Genomic DNA, 20,107 nt, shown 5'->3' with positions numbered 1-20,107 from the left:
ACTCGCGCAAGCCCGGCCGTGATAGCTTGGAGTGCCCATACGGCCGCAAAAGAAGGCGCTAATGACGCTCCAATCGCTTCATAGATGGATTTCAGCCAGAGCTCCATCTGCCTGTCAGTGGCATCTTTAAGTGCCGCTCCATCTTCAACAGCAACCAAGGATCTGGCTGCAAGCCTGGAAATTGGAGGATCCACTTTTGGACACTGGGTCCAACCCTTGACCACTTCAGAGGGAAAAGGGTAGCGTGTATCTTTAAGTCGTTTAGGAAAACGCCTTTCAGGATAAGCGTGGGGTTTCTGGATTGCGTCTCTGAAGTCAGCGTGGTCCAGAAAAGTGCTTAATGTACGCTTAGGGTATCTGAAATGGATTCTCTCGTGCTGCGAAGCTGACTCCTCTACAAGAGGAGCTGGTGGGGAAATATTCAACATCTTATTGATGTTAAATATAAGATCATTAACTATGGCGTCACCATCTGGTGTATCTAGATTGAGAGCGGTCCCAGGATCAGAATCCTGATCAGTTAAGTCCGCCTCATCACCCATAGATTCATCCCGCTGGGATCCAGACCATTGAGATGAATGTGAAGGCCCGTCATAACGAGCCCGCTTAGGCTGCCCGGGGCCATCGTCCGAGTCAGAGTCTTCACCCTGAGGTGTAGATGCCCGTCCCGGAGCTAGGAGCTGAGGGGGACCAGGGGGCAATACATGCACAGTGTCCGTGGTCTGAAGTACAGGCCTAGCTCGCAATGTGTCAAGAATTTGTGACATAGTGAGAGACATTCTGTCAGCAAAAGCTGCAAACTCAGTCCCTGTCACCTGGACAGCATTCACAGGTGGTACACCCTGGGACACGTCCAGCAGAGGTCCCGACTGTGCAAGCGCCGCAGGGGCCGAGCACTGCACACAATGGGGGTCCGTGGAGCCTGCCGGTAGAAAAGTCCCACATGCGGTGCAGGAAGCATACAATGTCTGTGCCTTGGCACCCTTGCGTTTTACGGGCGACATGCTGCTGGCTCTCTGCATGTGAGAGAGTCTATAGCCAAAGGGCGACCAGCGCTATGCAATACCAAGTATTTGTAGCCACAAAATACTAAGGATACTACGAGCACAAGAGGGGGTGAGCCCACTGGGCTGCTTACCGCCCGCTGAACAGCGGGTAAGAGGCTGCAGAATGCCTTGTCTGGGTCTCCCCGGCTCCCCTCTGCAGCGCAGCGTGTCTGGCAAGAATGGCTGCAGGCTTCTGTGGAGAGGGGCGGTCCGTGGGAGTTCCCAAACAAAAGTGCGGGAACAGTGTCCCCTCTGTGCTGACTGTGAGGGCTGGAGTATGTAAAAACGACTCCAGCCCTCAGCGCTGATGCACTGGCCAGCGTCCCGCCCCTCTCCTGACTGGCAGGTCTGTGGGCGGGAACGAACGAACGCAGGCCGCAAAAGCCGGGGACTCGAGTTATCAGCGCGGCCGCCGTAAAAGCGCAGGCCGCGCTGAAGTCCCCGGCGCACCGCAAGTGCCAGCCGCGCCGCTGTTCAAGCGGCCGGCGCGACCGAGTTCTAGCGTGGGCAGCGTCCCGCCCCTCTCCTGACTGGCAGGTCTGGGGGCGGGAACGAAAGGAAGCAGGCCGCAAAAGCCGGGGACTGTAGTTATCAGCGCGGCCGCCGTAAAAGCGCAGGCCGCGCTGAAGTCCCCGGCGCACTACAAGTGCCAGCCGCGCCGCAGTCCCAGCGGCCGGCGCGGACTATTTCCATAAATGTGCCTGCTTCAGCAAAGCTGAATGAGGCCATGGCACAGGCGCCGCAGCGCTGATGTCCCCCGGCGCACTACAACACCCAGCATGCTGCGGTGTGAGCGCCAGATACACGGGGACACAGAGTACCTTGAGGATGCAGGGCCATGTCCCTGATGTACTCCGCTCCATCCAGCATCTTCTCCAGGGGCTGTAGATGGAGCACGGTCTCTGTGCCTGGAGACCGGTAAATCCCACTTCACCCAGAGCCCTGTAAAAAGGGATGGGGAAGGAATCAGCATGTGGGCTCCTGCCGCCGTACCCGCAATGGGTACCTCAACCTTACAAACACCTCCGACATAAGTGGGGTGAGAAGGGAGCATGCTGGGAGTCTGTATAGACCCTCTTTTCTTCCATCCGACATAGTCAGCAGCTGCTGCTGACTAAGAACAATGGAGCTATGCGTGCGTGTCTGACCTCCTTGCGCACAAAGCTAAAACTGAGGAATCTGTACTCCTACGGGAGGGTGTATAGCCAGAAGGGGAGGGGCCTTACACTTTTAAGTGTAGTTCTTTGTGCGGCCTCCAGAGGCAGTAGCTATACACCCACTGTCTGGGTCTCCCAATTAGGAGCGAAAAAGAAATAGGACACACGGGCATAGGAAAAAAAAAAAAAAAAAAAACCTCCAACGTGCTATGTGAAGTGCTGAAAGGGGTGAAATGAGTTCAATGCGTGGGAAAAAAGTTATCTGCGCATGCGTGCGCATGAAGGAGCAGGGTGAAAAGAATTCATGTCGGCATAGAGAACGGGCCGGAACAAAATACAGTGAGTGAAAAAGGGGGTAGATCAAATATGAAAAGAATAAAGAAGATAGTTTCTGGAGAGTGAAACAAATATAAAGATCAAATTTTGTATTCATCCATCCAAGGGCAAAAAACAGTGTTTGATGGTATCACATTTAAATAAATACATACAATAGATATGAATATAATATAAAGAGTAAAAACCTTTAAGAAACACGCTGAAACCAAATAAAATAATTATCACAACCAACTAAAATAATTATCAGCGTGTTTTTTTTTTTTTTTTTCCTATGCCCGTGTGTCCTATTTTTCTTTCACTTTCTTGTACCTCACAAAACCCCTTTTTTTCACTGCTGGATTATTTCCAGTATCATACATATATATATTTTTGCACCTTTTTGCTGATTGTTTTGGCAGCGACCTGACACTATATTTTTATGTATTTTTAGGCGTAAGCTTTACAAATAAAGCACATTTTTTTACATTTGTTTCTATTAAAGCAAAAATCCGTGTGTCCCATTTTTCTTTCACATTCTTGTACCTCACAAAACCCTCTTTTTTTCATTGATGGATCATCTCCAGTATTATACATATATATATTTTTGCACTTTTTTGTTGATTGTCTTGTTAACGACCTGACACTATATTTTTATGTATTTTTTAGGCGCAAGCTTTACAAATAAAGCACATTTCTTTACATTTGTTTTTTATTAAAGCAAAAACCCGTGTGTCCCACCCCCCCTTTTTTTCACATTTTTGTACCTCGAAAAAAACCCCCCTTTTTTCACTGCTGGATCATCTCCAGTATCATACATATATATATTTTTGCACTTTTTTGCTGATTGTTTTTGTCAGCGATCTGACACTATATTTTTATGTATCTTTAGGCACAAGTTTTACAAATAAAGCACATTTGTTTTTATTAAAGCATAAACCCCCCCTTTTTTTACTGCTGGATCATCTCCAGTATTATACATAAATATTTTCGCACCTTCTTGCTGATATATTTTCGCACCTTCTTGCTGATATATTTTTGCACCTTCTTGCTGATTGTTTTGGCAGCGACCTGACATTATATTTTTATGTACTTTTAGGCGCAAGCTTTATAAATAAAGCACATTTTTTTACATTTGTTTTTTTTATTAAAGCAAAAAATTTTTTTTACAGACATATGCATACACCCCTCTGTTTTAACCCCTTCCAATTCCTTTTTTTTTTTTTTTTTCTTTCTGTTTCTTCCATTTTTTTCTCCACTGCTTTCTGTTATTCATACACGTGATGTTCAGCCACTCCCTGACTGACATCACCTGTGTAGGTGTGGAGCCTCTTTTTCAATATATATGTATCCCCAAGTAGCAATTGGTATCATGCTGTTTTTTCCTTTGTCCTGATGAAGAAGGCGGGCATGCCTTTGAAACGCGTAGAGTTGGCCTAAATAAAGAAAATATAGCAAAGAATTCATCACATCGTTTGGCTTCATGGTTTTAGCGCAGTGTTAAACCCGACTTTCTTATCCATTCATGATTCCCTATTGTATCATCGGGGCTGCTGCTTGACCATTTTCTGCATACATAGGAGTTGTGCCTGTCACAACTTCCATAGGTGAGCACCTGTTTTCATTTTCTAAGCCTGCATTGTTTGCCAGATAAGACCCTATGTGCGCTTTTCTCTCCCCAGCATTTTTATTCAAATCAATAGGAAGCGGATATACAGTACCAGGCAGTAGACAGCTGTGCAATTACGGCCGGTGCCACCGAGACGAGCTAGTCCAGTGTTTCCCAAACTCCAGTCCTCACGGCCCCCAACAAGTCATGTTTTCAGGATTTCCTTACTATTGAACAGGTGATGGAATCATTATCAAGGCATCACCTGTGCTATATTAACCCCTTCAGCCCCCAGGCATTGTGTTTTTCCGTTTTGTTTTTTTTCCTCTTTCTTCCGAGAGCCGTAACTTTTTTATTTTTCCGTCAATCTTGCCATACGAGGGCTTGTTTTTTGCAGGACGAGTTGTACTTTTAAATAAAACCATAAGTTTTACCATACAGTGTACTGGAAAACGGCAAAAAAATTCCAAGTGTGGAAAATTGCAAAACAAAGTGTGATCGTACAATAGTTTTTGGGATGTTTTATTTACCGTGTTCATTATATGGTAAAACTGATGTGTGGGTATGATGCCTGAGGTCGGTGCGAGTTTGTAGACACCAAACATGAATAGGTTTACTTGTATTTAAGGGGTTAAAAAAAAATTCACAAGTTTGTCCAAAAAAAAAGTGGCGCACGTTTTGCGCCATTTTCCAAAACCCATAGCGTTCTCAGTTTTCGGGATCTGTGGCTCAGTGACTGCTTATTTTTTGCGACTCGAGCTAACGTTTTTATTGGTACCGTTTTTGCGCAGATGCTACGTTTTGATCGCCTGTTATTGCATTTTGCGCAAAATTTGCGGCGACCAAAAAAATTTTGGCATTTGGAATTTTTTTTTGCTGCTACACCGTTTACTGATCAGATTAATTGATTTTATATTTTGATAGATCGGGCGTTTCTGAACGCAGAGATACCAAATGTGTGTATTTATTTTTTTAACCCTTTAATTTTCAATGGGGTGAAAGGGGGTGATTTGAACTTTTTAGGGTTTTTTTAATTTTTTAAAACTAACTTTTTTTTTTTATTCTACTAGTCCCCCTAGGGGACTATAGCGATCAGCAATCCGATCGCTCTGCACTATCTGCAGATCTCAGCTACAGAGCTGAGAACTGCAGATTTGGTGCTTTACTTTCAATGCCGGCTGTATTCCGGCATTGAGAGGAAGTGAGTCATGTTAGCTACAGGCGTCATCACATGACCCTGTGCTACCATGGCAACCACCGAAAGTCACGTGATCATGTCACGTGACTTCCGGTGGGGGCGGGGTAAGTCACTGTCATGGCGGCGCCCATATACATATCGCTGCCAGATTTTGGCAGCGAGATGTAAGGGGTTAATGGTCGTGGGTGGAAGTGATTCCACCTGCGGCTAGCAGGCACACATGTCACCTGTTGAAAAACAGGTGATATTTGCGACCTGCCCACAGCAGGGGGTGGGGATTAACCTCACACGATCCAGTACGTCATGGGTCGTTAAGCGGTTAAGGAAATCCTGAAAACATGACCAGTTGGGGGTCGTGAGGACTGGAGTTTGGGAAACACTGAGCTAATCAGTTGGGGTGCTGAGTGTCACACCCACACCGATCAGACATTGATGGCCTGTCCTTAGGATAAGTTACCAATGTTAAAATAATGGACCACCTCGTTAAGGATAGGCCATCAACACTGAAGTCCCAGAAAACCCATTTAATGAAAGAAAGGATACCATTCTGCAATTTACTGACATCCCGTGCACATGTGATTAATGTCTATTATATGCCATACTCCTGTCATTTTACATGTGTAGGACTGATAGATTATAGGGTTAATCAGACCAGTCTACTGAAGGTATTCCCAAACTTCCACAGTAACAGACTGGGAATACACAGTAAGGCCTCACTCAGATGTCCGTTTTTTTCCACATATGAGGTCTGTGTTTTCACAAATTGTACTAAGGGCTCATTCACACGTCTATGATTTTTCACGGACGGTCCGGTCAGCGGAGACACGTCTGATTTTGATCAAAACGTGAAAAAAAAAAATTTGGTCTACACTCTGATGTCATCTGAAAGGAGACGGTGGAAAAGTTTTTTGTTTTGTGGTGTTTTTTTTATTTTTTTTTTCTCCATGTCTGAATGAGCCCTCATAGGAACTGGCCTCGGTCACTTGAGGTTGATGTGACAGTTCAGCACGCCGCTACCATCATGGAGGCGACTGTGTTATCAAAGGCTCTGAAAAGGAAAGAAAGGAAGGTCGGCAAAGTGATCCATACAACTCCACAAGCAGAACGATAGCCATTGACCTTAGCCATTGACCTTGAAGACTTACCGTGACTGAATGGGGTCCCCGGGGTTATAGAAGGGGTTGCACATCACATCAGTATAGGAATTATGAAGCTTCCGGAACATCTGATGGGTTAAATAAAGACACATTGATAAAGCAATCTCCACTTGTATGTTAGGAAAATGCATATATAGCAATTCCATAATGTATATTGTTGCAGATGCGATGACCTAATACACAAATGTGGACTCATCTGCGGTCGCTGCAGACTGCACTCACACTGCGGATCTCGTTATCCCGGAGAGCGGTGTTCGAGGAGTCCACCACCATCACAAACTTCACCTTGGAGTTTGTGACGTAGCCGTATCTGAAGGCACAATTAAGGATGAGGATAGCTAATATTTTTGGGAGGTAAAAAAAAAGGTTCCCTTGATGTTTGATTTACTCCCCTCCCTGGGTCCAGCCCCAAGCCTCCAACACTGCTCCTGGTATTGTTATCTGCTGTGCTGACATCGAGTCACACCGCTGCAGCCAATCAGCGGAGGAGACGCAGCGCTGAACCAGGAGAGGGTGCATGGGAAAAAAAAAACATGGTGTGGACAAAAGTTAAGGTTTCCTAGCTGGTGGGGAACTGGAACTCCTGATTGGCTCTGACAGTGTCAGGCTTTGGCTGGGCTTGCTGGGAGTTGTAGTTGTCCCTAGCGGCTGCGTACTGCCCTCTCCTTGGTCAGGGCTGGAGGTTCTCTGTTAAAGGATACACTTTGTAGTCTTCTGTGGGATACAGCAGTCCCAGGTAAAGTTCTCTCTGATCCACCAACGCCTTCCCCATGGCGGAGATCTTCTCATCCACCACATCCAGGGAGGTGTGCACGGTGTAGTGGAACTTCAGCTGGTTCTCGGTGGGAATGCTGCGGATGTAGAGGGGATAATTCTGCAACAGAGACCAACATAGAGATTATTACTACAGGGTCAGGGGCCCAATCAGCCCCCAGTGATGAGGATGCCCCCCCAAGATAAGGGCACACAACCTCCTTCCTTCAAGATAAGGGTGGGCGCGCGCACCCCACCCCCACAGATAAGGGCGCAAGCCCCCCCCCAGATAAGGGCGCAAGCACCCCCCGCCAAGATAAGGGCGCAAGCACCCCCCGCCAAGATAAGGACGCACGCCATCCCCCCCCGATAAGTAAGGGCGTACGCCATATTCCCCCCCCCCAAGATAAGGACGCACGTCATCCCCCCACGCTAGATAAGGAGACGCACGCCATCCCCCCTTTCCCCCCCCCCCCCCCCCCAAGATAAGGAGACGCACGCCATCCCTCCGCCCCCCAAGATAAGGAGACGCACGCCATCCCTCCGCCCCCCAAGATAAGGAGACGCACGCCATCCCTCCGCCCCCCAAGATAAGGAGACGCACGCCATCCCTCCGCCCCCCAAGATAAGGAGACGCACGCCATCCCTCCGCCCCCCAAGATAAGGAGACGCACGCCATCCCTCCGCCCCCCAAGAGAAGGAGACGCACACCATCCCTCCGCCCCCCAAGATAAGGACGCACGCCATTCACCCCCCCCCCAAGATAAGGACGCACGCCATTCACCCCCCCCCCCAAGATAAGGACGCACGCCATTCCCCCCCCAAGATAAGGACGCACGCCATTCACCCCCCCCCCCCCAAGATAAGGACGCACGCCATTCCCCCCCCAAGATAAGGACGCACGCCATTCACCCCCCCAAGATAAGGACGCACGCCATTCACCCCCCCCAAGATAAGGACGCACGCCATTCACCCCCCCAAGATAAGGACGCACGCCATTCCCCACCCCAAGATAAGGACGCACGCCATTCCCCACCCCAAGATAAGGACGCACGCCATCCCCCCCCAAGGACGCACGCCATTCCCCACCCCAAGATAAGGACGCACACACCCCCACCCCAAGATAAGGACGCACGCCATTCACCCCCCCAAGATAAGGACGCACGCCATTCACCCCCCCCAAGATAAGGACGCACGCCATTCACCCCCCCAAGATAAGGACGCACGCCATTCACCCCCCCCAAGATAAGGACGCACGCCATTCCCCACCCCAAGATAAGGACGCACGCCATCCCCCCCCCCCCCCAAGGACGCACGCCATTCCCCACCCCAAGATAAGGACGCACGCCATTCACCCCCCCAAGATAAGGACGCACGCCATTCACCCCCCCAAGATAAGGACGCACGCCATTCACCCCCCCCAAGATAAGGACGCACGCCATTCACCCCCCCCAAGATAAGGACGCACGCCATTCCCCACCCCAAGATAAGGACGCACACACCCCCACCCCAAGATAAGGACGCACGCCATCCCCCCCCCCCCCCCCCCCCAAGGACGCACGCCATTCCCCACCCCAAGATAAGGACGCACACACCCCCACCCCAAGATAAGGACGCACGCCATTCACCCCCCCAAGATAAGGACGCACGCCATTCACCCCCCCCAAGATAAGGACGCACGCCATTCCCCACCCCAAGATAAGGACGCACACACCCCCACCCCAAGATAAGGACGCACACACCCCAAGACACGCCGCCCCCAGAAGATAAGGGCAGACGACCCCCCACCCCAAGGACACGCCGCCCCCAGAAGATAAGGGCAGACGACCCCCCACCCCAAGGACACGCCGCCCCCAGAAGATAAGGGTGCTCCCCCAGGGACTCAGTGTGATGCCATCACTACTGGGTCTATACACAAACTACAACTCACAATCATAAAAACCTATGGGGAACTACAACTCCCAGCATACCCGTAAAGTCAATAAACCGCACATTACTACAACTCCCAGCATCTCCTCACAATGCATGACAGCAACTGACAACTACAACACCCAACACACCCTCAAAATTAGAACCGCCAAGTGCATTGTGGGAGCTAAAAAAAAAAAAAAAAATGACCAATGGAGAACTACAACTCCCAGCATAGCACATACATACTGGAAGTTATGAAGCCCTATGGAGCATCGCAACTCCCAGCATATCTTAGCAAGCCCAATATTGGTTGAGGGACTACAAGTCTCATCATATCCTTCTCTAAAACATCGGCTTCAGATGAGATCGCAGCAGATATAGATCAGGACTAGACGGATCTGTGTAATCGGCCGATATCATCACACAGAGAAGCTCACCTCCTTAGCGATGACAGCCACACACACCGCCATCTTGGTCCTCCCCAAAGGAAAAAAAAAAAGGACGAATACTACCGGTCACGTGACAGCGTCTCCGTGAGATGGGCGGTATTCCCGTGGTTGCTAGGAGACAGTTACGGCGGCTCCGTGAGTCCAAAATAGGTGCTGATAATAACACGCTCGTGTTCTGTCCTTGATGAAAGGCGGCGATCAGTGAAACTTGTGGGTTTCCCTCCTTTTATTAGTGATATCACTGATATATGCCACAAATATACAGTAACAGCAGCAGTGCCCCCACAAGACAGTCAGAGCCCCCACAAGAGAGAGCTATAGCCTCCATAATAATGACAGCAGCAGTGCCCCCACAAGAGACAGCCAGAGCCCCCACAAGAGAGAGCTATAGCCTCCATAATAATGACAGTAGGCAGTGCCCCAACAAGAGAGCCAGAGCTTCCATAATAATGACAGCAGCAGTGTCCCCACAAGAGACAGCCAGAGCCTCCATAATAATGACAGCAGCAGTGTCCCCACAAGAGACAGTCAGAGCCCCCACAAGAGACAGCCAGAGACCCCACAAGAGAGAGCCAGAGCCTCCATAATAATGACAGAAGCAGTGCCCCTACAAGAGACAGCTAGAGCCCCCACAAGAGACAGCCAGAGCCCCCACAAGAGACAGCCACAGCTTCCATAATAATGACAGCAACAACAGTGCCTCCACAAGAGACAGCCAGAGCCCCACAAGAGACAGTCAGAGCCCCCACAAGAGACAGCCAGAGCCCCACAAGAGACAGCCAGAGCCCCCACAAGAGACAGCCAGAGCCCCACAAGAGACAGTCAGAGCCCCCACAAGAGACAGCCAGAGCCCCACAAGAGACAGCCAGAGCCCCCACAAGAGACAGCCAGAGCCTCAACAAGAGGTAGCCAGAGCCCCCACAAGAGACAGTCAGAGCCCCCACAAGAGACAGTCAGAGCCCCCACAAGAGACAGTCAGAGCCCCCACAAGAGACAGCCAGAGCCCCACAAGAGACAGCCAGAGCCCCCACAAGAGACAGCCAGAGCCTCAACAAGAGACAGTCAGAGCCCCCACAAGAGACAGCCAGAGCCCCCACAAGAGACAGCCAGAGCCTCAACAAGAGACAGTCAGAGCCCCCACAAGAGACAGTCAGAGCCCCCACAAGAGACAGTCAGAGCCCCCACAAGAGACAGCCAGAGCCCCACAAGAGACAGCCAGAGCCCCCACAAGAGACAGCCAGAGCCTCAACAAGAGACAGTCAGAGCCCCCACAAGAGACAGCCAGAGCCCCCACAAGAGACAGCCAGAGCCTCAACAAGAGGTAGCCAGAGCCCCCACAAGAGACAGTCAGAGCCCCCACAAGAGACAGTCAGAGCCCCCACAAGAGACAGTCAGAGCCCCCACAAGAGGTAGCCAGAGCCCCCATAATAATGACAGCAGCAGTGCCCCCACAAGAGACAATCAGAGCCCCCACATCCATCTCCTATATAAGAAAGTCCTTAGTTACCCCTCTCCACCCATAGCAGTTTTTAATTGCAATGAGATGACACACAGTTAGGGTCACAGAGCTAGGGACCCCAATATAGAGATATGCCTTGACGAGGTTTTGGGGCTCAGTTACATTGATCAATGCGATTGCTAAATATCTCCTTTTTCCTAATATTCATGGCAGGTATGCAATTCATTATTCACATGTTCAAATTAGCAAGTAGCATTTTTCATTGTATATTCCAATATTTTTCCATATGCTTGAGGCATTATACCATTATCTAAGTTTGATGTGCAGCCTTATTCTTATATATAGTATGTAATTTTTGGCTTGCACTCATATATATATATATTAGTGCTCACTTCAGTTATCCTATTCAGAGCCCCCACAAGAGACAGACAGAGCCTCAACAAGAGGTAGCCAGAGCCCCCACAAGAGACAGCCAGAGCCCCCATAATAATGACAGCAGCAGTGTCCCCACAAGAGACAGCCAGAGCCCCCACAAGAAACAGCCAGAGCCCCCACAAGAGACAGTCAGAGCCCCCACAAGAGACAGCCAGAGCCCCCACAAGAGACAGCCAGAGACCCCATAATAATGACAGCAGCAGTGTCCCCACAAGAGACAGCCAGAGCCCCCACAAGAGACAGTCAGAGCCCCCACAAGAAACAGCCAGAGCCCCCACAAGAGACAGCCAGAGCCCCCACAAGAGACAGTCAGAGCCCCCACAAGAGACAGCCAGAGCCCCCACAAGAGACAGTCAGAGCACCCACAAGAGACAGCCAGAGCCCCCATAATAATGACAGCAGCAGTGTCCCCACAAGAGACAGCCAGAGCCCCCACAAGAGACAGCCAGAGCCCCCACAAGAAACAGCCAGAGCCCCCACAAGAGACAGCCAGAGCCCCCACAAGAGAGAGCCAGAGCCCCCACAAGAGACAGCCAGAGCCCCCACAAGAGACAGTCAGAGCCCCCACAAGAGACAGCCAGAGACCCCACAAGAGACAGCCACAGCCTCCATAAAAATGACAGCAACAACAGTGCCTCCACAAGAGACAGCCAGAGCCCCCACAGGTGACAGCCAGAGCCCCCACAGGTGACAGCCAGAGCCCCCTTTTTGCCAGTCTATTCTTTTCTTATCTTTTTTTACTCTTCTTCTTACTTCTGTCTCAGGCCGACATCTTAATGTTCTGCAAAATAAAAATGGAATCTTCCAATAGCAATATTGGAAGATGGTGAGAATGGCAAATTCCCAAATCATCCCCTCTGGTGACCGGCTGCCATAGATGATAATGATGATACATCGACCCTCCAAGGAGTCTTCCAGGAGGAAGGTGAAGGTCTTTATTACTTATTCATGCGCTGCTCACATTCGGCAGAGCTGACTGTAGTTTTGACCATTGATTGGGAACGGCCCCTTCTGATTCTCGCCAAGAACAATACATTAATTGTTATCTATGGGAAAACCGTTTTGCAGAGGTGTAAGTTGATGCCTAATGTAAACAAAAAACAAAAAGGACCTAGCGTCACCTTCACAGGTGCTCAGGAAAAAAATATATGTGGAGTTAAAGTAGCCCTGGCACACCGTTTATTTCCCAATAATAATGAAGGAAATGAAAGTCTCTTTTGTATTTTTATTGAAGAATATGGTACAGATGCAGAAAGTCCGCCTATGACAACTGTTGTCATTTTGCTCCTGTACAGATTTCCTTACCTGCCTCACCGCTGTATCCCCAAGCCCTACTGGTAACTAGACAAACCGGATTTCTGAGGTATCCCCTCTGCTTCTTTGGATTAACACTACTGCCACCTTTAATTCAGCGCTCTCTTATATTCACCCTATATCTCCTTCTGCTATATATCCTTAGGCATAGAGCCCCTGCTCCTAATGTAAGACCCCCAGGCATTGTGCATCCTTTGTAGAATAGGTCCCCCAATGGGCTGCCAATTGCGGATTATTGGACATTAGTAATGCTAGATCTGACTTCTCACTTTTTTGGGTGCTGCTGACTGCAAATCCTTCTGCAGCCTATAGTAAGAGAACCTTCACTATCTGACTGTATCTAATGCAATGTATTGTGACAGATTCACTTTTTTAATCTGCATTGCAGGTTCAGCAATCTCAGAACAACAGGAAACAATATGGAAAATCTGTGGACACTGAGAACTAACTGAATTGAGGTAGAGCATTCCAGAGAACTGGTGCAGCATAAGAGAAGTCTGACACCGTGGATACTGATAACTAACTGGATTGTCTGGGGTAGAGCATTCCGGAGAACTGGCGCAGCATAAGAGAAGTCTGAAACACAGTGGATACTGAGAAGTAACTGGATTATCTGGGGTAGAGCATTCCAGAGAACTGGCGCAGCATAAGAGAAGTCTGAGACACAGTGGATACTGAGAACTAACTGGATTGTCTGGGGTACAGCATTCCAGAGAACTGAGGAAGCATAAGAGACAGGTTGGCAGGGGGAAGGTTCGGATTATTGAGGCTGTTAGTCAGTAGCAGAACGGAGGGCACGAGTAGGGTGGAGATGAGGGAGGACATCTACTGTAGAGCGAAGCATAACTGTGGAGGGCTTTGTGTGTGGAAGTGATAGGTTTATATTGTGCTCTGTAGTACATGGGTCACTAGTGCAACGGCTAAAGAATGTATGTCTGGAACACCAATGGTGTGAACAGGGTGCAAGACTCAAAAATATACAACTAAACAATAGGATAAAGAGTTGCACACCAGTCACAATGTATAGGGGAATAATGAAAAGCATAACTGCTATATGAATACTAGACTGAAAAATACAATGGACCATCTGAAATAAGTGAAAAACATGAAAATGGTATCTGCATAACTGCTATGAAAAATAGAAATGAGAGATATTTAGCCATTGTATTGTTTAGTTGTATATTTTTGAGTCTTGCACCCTGTTCACACCATTGGTGTTCCAGACATACATTCTTTAGTTAGTATGCACTTTTTGTCTGAGAACCCTGCCCCACCCATAGCCATGTCTCTTATTTCACACATATATAGCTTGGTCCCTTGCTTCCCATACAGAGCAAGTTTTTTAACTGCAGGTGAGGTTACACATAGGTTAGGGACCCCAAAAATAGAGATTACCTTGGCGTTTGGTTTTGGGGCTCCTTTGCATTGATCAATACAATGGCTAAATATCTCTCATTTCTATTTTTCATAGCAGTTATGCAGATACCATTTTCATGTTTTTCACTTATTTCAGATGGTCCATTGTATTTTTCAGTCTAGTATTCCTATAGCAGTTATGCTTTTCATTATTCCCCTATACATTGTGACTGGTGTGCAACTCTTTATCCTATTGACTAGTGCAACGGCTGGCACAGGGTGGAGTCATTGGTGTAACTGCTGGACATAAATATGACTATGTGTCACGATCTTGTTCCTGTCTTCATTTAAGGCCTCTTTAACACGTCCGTGCAAAACACACACGTTTTGCACAATTCGTGGTGTAGGTGCGTATGTGTGTGCATGTGTCCGTGTGTTTGTTCAGCGTTTGCTGTCAGTGTGCTATCCGTGTGACATCCACATAGCACACGGACAGCATAAACTTCTATACTTACCTGTCCATTGCGCTGCTGTCTTCAGCACTGCTGCTGCTTCTGGTCCAGGGTGCAGTGAATATGCGATGTGCATAATGAGCGGGGTCAGAAGCAGGTGACAGCAGCAGTAAAGACAGCAGAGCTGGAGACAGGTGAGTATAGAAATTAATTCTATTTCACAGACAGTGTTTTGTCCGGTACGTGTCACACGAATCACATCCGTGTGGTCCATGTAACATACACGCTGACGAAGAAAGACGGACATGTCGCCGTGTGGAGCACACAGACACACGGTCCATGAAAAAACATGGACGAGCGCGCAAACCCATTAATTTTAATGGGTCTACGTATGCCTATGTATCCAGTATGTGTGAAAATGGATGTCACACGTACCGGAGACATGGATGTGTGAAGGGGGCCTAAATGGGTTTGATTTCTCATGGCATTGAAGTGGTTAAGTGCCAGTTTTGCTATTGCAGCTTTTCCAAAGCAGTTCCTTGCTGAGTGATCAGCTGCACTTATTAAGTAGTCACGCAGCTTTAAATAGTGGTGTATCCCAGCAATCCTTGCTGAAGATACAAAATCATTTGTGTCCTGGCCGCCTTTGAGGAAGGTTCAGCAAGTCTAGTTCCTGCTCAGGCTATATCCTTTCTGTTGTTATTTTTCCCCCTGTTTGTCTTTACTTCCCTGGTGTGTTGTTAGTGCAGCGGTGAGGTCTAGTGAACCCCACCTGCCCCTCACTAGTCAGGGTTACTACAGGGTCTTTCGATGGTCAGAGGTTCCTGCTCGATGACAGTTGCGGAGACTGTATAGGGACTGGTGAGGAGAGGAGGGACAGTTGCAGGTGAAGTTAGGAGGTGATCACCAACCCCTCTTACTAGTTCCAGGGCCTCCCATTGTTTTTGTGTCTCTGGTGCCCCCTTTTTTATTGTTTTTTGGTCTGAACGCACCTCGCCGCACTTGCTACACCTGGCAAGCGTGACACTATGGCTGCTACATTCAGGAGAGTTGGAGAGGAGAGGGTTTAGTAAGAGGGAGACAGCTGGTTGCCGTTTTCCCCACGGTTGACAATCATTGATAGTGGTTACATCTGCATACACAGAGCGGTGACTGAATGCTGCTGGGAGGATTAAAGTTTTTTTCCTCCCGGCAGTGAGGTTCAATGTGCCGGCGCCGGGCAGGTTCCAAATGCTATTGATTTGCAAAATGAAATCAGCAGTGAAAAATCTGTTGCAAAAATTGATCCAAATTTCAGCAATGGATTTTTTTTCTAAAGCGCGTCTACAAATTCTTACAATAAGAACATATTGACACAAATCTGCTGCAAATCCAACCTATGTAAATGCACCCTCTATAGGTCCAGAATTATTGGCAAGGAACACCTGACATATACAGTGTGTCCACCCATATCCTGTCCACCGCCATTACCTTGAGAACGGCGGCAGCTATAGGCATAGAAGTGGTGTCTAGGTATAGTAAAGTAGCCATGCGCTACGCAATGAAACCACCTATAGCGCCACCTGGTGGAAAACAACGGAGTTAGCATTTTTATCTCGAAAACGGAACGAGATACAGAAAAAAGTGAATAAAAAAATTGTAGGGCATCATCAATTCAATACGAATCGACACCTTGCATACAGAAATGCTATGATTAGAACGTGTAAAACAAGGCTGCGGACGTGAAGTGATACCTCATGGAGACCTTCCTACAAGTCATTGGGTATGGTGGCTGTGTGGAGTGGCCTCCGCTCACCTGACCTGACCCCATTGGACTTCTTTCTGTGAGGTCACATCAAACAGCAGGTGTATGCAACCCCTGCACCCACATTGCAGGATCTACGACGATGTATCACAGATGCTTGTGCAAACGTGTCACCTACCATATTGCCCAACGTGCAGCAAGATACAGTATGCTGTGCAGAGGCCAGATGTGCATTGCAGATGACGGGGGCCACTTTGAGCATCAAAGGTAAATAAGCGCCATATGCGTGACCAGCTTTCAATGTTTTGGGGGAGGGTCATGGGTTTCATATCATTGCATTTCTCTATGCAAGGTGTCAATTCGTATTGAATTGATGATGCCCTACAACTTTGTAATTCACTTTTTTTCTCTGTCTCGTTCCGTTTTCGAGATAAAAATGCTAACTCCGTTGATTTCCACCAGGTGGCGCTATAGGTGGTTTCATTGCGTAGCGCATGGATACTTTACTATACCTAGACACCACTTCTATGCCTATAGCTGCCGCCGTTCTCAAGGTAATGGCGGTGGACAGTATATGGGTGGACACATTGTATACAGTGCTCCTGTATTGCTCCACCAGTATAGTAGAGGAATACATTCAGTTTATTATATGCAGTGACAGATGGGAGAGGATTTTCTCCCCCCCCCTTCTGGCATTATACAGACAGTCCAAGGCAAATGACACGCAACCAGACCTGGGGTCCCACAGGTCTCTCCGGCATCAGGAATGTGACCTTGGTGTCTTGATATGCAGCTGCTCCCCTGCACCGGAAGCTCCAAAGGGGCAATTATAATAAATGAAGTAAGTGCACTGCACACCTGTGCTCAGGGTCCCCGAGGACAGGACAGGCAGGTCTTTGGAAAGATTGGGAGGGGGGTGTTGTCATCCGTCAGTGCGACATTTCCACGGCGAGTCTGAGAATATCGGAACCTCCGGCACTTGCTCCATTACCATCTCCACTCTCATTAAAGTGTCTCCTGTGACATTAGAAGGGTTAATCCTGCGCCAAGGGACCAGACGTGGTATAACCAGGTGCCATATTAACCCCAAGCAGTGTCAGACTTCCTCCGAAATATTTTCTACCACACATCTGCGTATAAATACGCCAAATTCAATCGGATAAAAAAAATCGGATTGTATTCATGCCAATGTTAAACGGATTTATTACACGAAGATGTTAGTGACCCCTCAAGGTTGTTTTGCCCCCAGTTCCCGTGCACAGATTTGGAGCATTTACAGCTCTACCTGATGTGGGACTTCCTGCTGTAACACACAGGATGTGGGCTGGCATTTCAATTTAAAAAATCAAGAGATACATGTGTGACAGGCATAGGCCTCTTGTTACCAGAACCCTAGCACTAGATGCATGAGGGACAGGCGTAGGCCACTTGCTCCCAGAACCCTAGCACTAGATGCATACGTGATAGGCGTAGGCCTCTTGCACCCAGAACCCTACCACTAGATGCATGCGTGATAGGCGTAGGCCTCTTGCTCCCAGAACCCTAGCACTAGATGCATGTATGATAGGCATAGGCCTCTTGCTCCCAGAACCCTAGCACTAGATGCATTCGTGACAGGCGTAGGCCTCTTGCTCCCAGAACCCTAGCACTAGATGCATACGTGATAGGCGTAGGCCTCTTGTACCCAGAACCCTACCACTAGATGCATGCGTGATAGGCGTAGGCCTCTTGCTCAAAGAACCCTAGCACTAGATGCATGTATGATAGGCGTAGGCCTCTTGCTCCCAGAACCCTAGCACTAGATGCATTCGTGATAGGCGTAGGCCTCTTGCTCACAGAACCCTAGCACTAGATGCATACGTGATAGGCGTAGGCCTCTTGCACCCAGAACCCTACCACTAGATGCATGCGTGATAGGCGTAGGCCTCTTGCTCCCAGAACCCTAGCACTAGATGCATGCATGATAGGCGTAGGCCTCTTGCTCCCAGAACCCTAGCACTAGATGCATGCGCGATAGCCGTAGGCCTCTTGCTCCCAAAACCCTGGCACTACAGACAAGACACAACTTGGAGTCTTGAGATTAAAAACATTGCAGGCAGATAGCAGGACATTGGAATCAATTCTGTGAACAAAGCCTAATTTTGGAAACATTTACATCCATATCGCCGATGGTAAACGCAGCCCTGCATAGTTACTAATGAGCCCTTATATTAAGGACAGGCAGGGCCTTTAAGTTTTGCAATGTTGTCATGCCGCTCTGCAATTCCCTAATTCCCTCTTGCTCTCTTCTGATGACAGGTAGAGGATTTCCTTCGTGATCCTGCGCTGGGAATCCGCTCTCTCTGGAGGAGACCATGTCAGCGAATGTTTGACCTGGCTGTCATGGTGAATGGCTGGAATATTCCCCAGGGGTGTGTATGCCCCACATACAAAAACGGTGCTTGTAATATTGTCATCAGAATTACATAAGGCTCAAATAATGAAGATCCTATTTCAGAGCCATTGCAGGACACTTGTTTTTAATAGATCAGTTGGGGGGGAGGGGGGGGCAATTTTCTGCACCCATTCTATCAGCTATTTCAAGGGGCCGCAGCCTATTTTTTGTTTACCTCTGATGTAACGCTGATCTTTAGTAGCGGCTATGCTTGGTACTGCAGCTTTGTCTGATTAAAGATTTATTCCCATCTTCATGATAGTTCTTGTAAATACAAGCACTTTTTGTTGTGCGGGGATCTGCGTTGCAATCACTGTATGTCATGGCGGCATCAGACTCTGTTCGCACTGCAGAATCCAACAGGCAGCCTGGGATCCCTTAGTTGCACAGCCTGTCATGGGCATTGGCTGGGTCTGGCTGTCCTGCTCTCCAGTACAACAGGAGTTAATTTCTGCTGGCTTGTGGTCATCTGCTGGGAGCTCAGGCTGCTGATCACCAGCTGCCTTCACCCTTTATAAGGTTCTGGATTCTGGGGCTGAGTGCCGGATATAGCTTCCACTTCCTGGTTCCTGGGGTTATCCGGTTATATGGGGATCTACACTGTATAAGTTGCTGTTCTGCATGGCTGTGTGAGTTCTCCAGTTGTGCGTTTATTTCCTAACCCTTTTGCGTTTCTCCCCAGTTCACATATTGTCCCTCCTTTGTGTTCTGGATTCTGGGACAGGGTGCCGGATATAGCTGCTGCATCCTCGGTTCCTGTGGTTATCCAGTTCTATGGTGATCTACAAGTTGCGGTTCAGCGTGGTGTGCGAGTTCTCCAGTTGTGTTGTTATTTTCTACCCCTTTTGCGTTGCTCCACAGTTCACATACTGTCCCTGCTTTGTATTCTGGATTCTGGGGGAGTGTCGGATATAGCATCTGCATCCTCGGTTCTTGTGGTTATCCTGTTCTATGGTGATCCACAAGTTGCAGTTCTGTGTGGTGTGTGAGTTCTCCAGTTGTGCGTTTATTTCCTACCCCTTTTGCGTTACTCCCCAGTTCACATACTGTCCCTCCTTTGTGTTTGAGTGCAGTGTGCACAGGTTTTTGTTTACCCCTGTCAGTGCCTGTTTGTGGGGTTTTCGTTACTGGGTTTACAGCCCACTTTCTGGGTGGGTGGGGAGTAGTATCAGGGCTCGGACAGGAGACAGGGCCATGCTGGGGGCTCAAACCTGGCTACCATCGAGCCTACCTTCGAGATAAGGGACGTTGCAGGAGCCCGTCTTAGGGTCAGCCTAGGTTCCCCTGTACTATCTGTACACACCCCCTGACACTTTTGCAA

At 48.5% G+C, this 20,107-nt stretch overlaps 1 protein-coding gene across 1 annotated transcript; it reads right to left on the bottom strand.

Moving 5' to 3' along the window:
- Positions 1 to 3,675: 3,675 nt before the first annotated feature.
- Positions 3,676 to 9,665, bottom strand: TRAPPC2L (trafficking protein particle complex subunit 2L). Its single transcript, XM_075325930.1, has 5 exons — positions 9,581 to 9,665; positions 7,181 to 7,353; positions 6,702 to 6,789; positions 6,468 to 6,547; positions 3,676 to 6,370 (listed from the first exon to the last, which is right to left on the bottom strand). The coding sequence occupies exons 1-5, from the start codon at positions 9,611 to 9,613 to the stop codon at positions 6,325 to 6,327; spliced, it is 420 nt and encodes a 139-aa protein (XP_075182045.1). The 5' UTR covers positions 9,614 to 9,665; the 3' UTR covers positions 3,676 to 6,324.
- Between the last annotated feature and the right edge of the window lie 10,442 nt (positions 9,666 to 20,107).

Source organism: Anomaloglossus baeobatrachus, chromosome 10 (assembly GCF_048569485.1).
Source record: "Anomaloglossus baeobatrachus isolate aAnoBae1 chromosome 10, aAnoBae1.hap1, whole genome shotgun sequence".
Taxonomy (NCBI): domain Eukaryota; kingdom Metazoa; phylum Chordata; class Amphibia; order Anura; family Aromobatidae; genus Anomaloglossus; species Anomaloglossus baeobatrachus.
The sequence above is the reverse complement of the archived record's forward strand: the minus strand, read 5'-3'. Positions and strand labels throughout refer to the sequence as shown.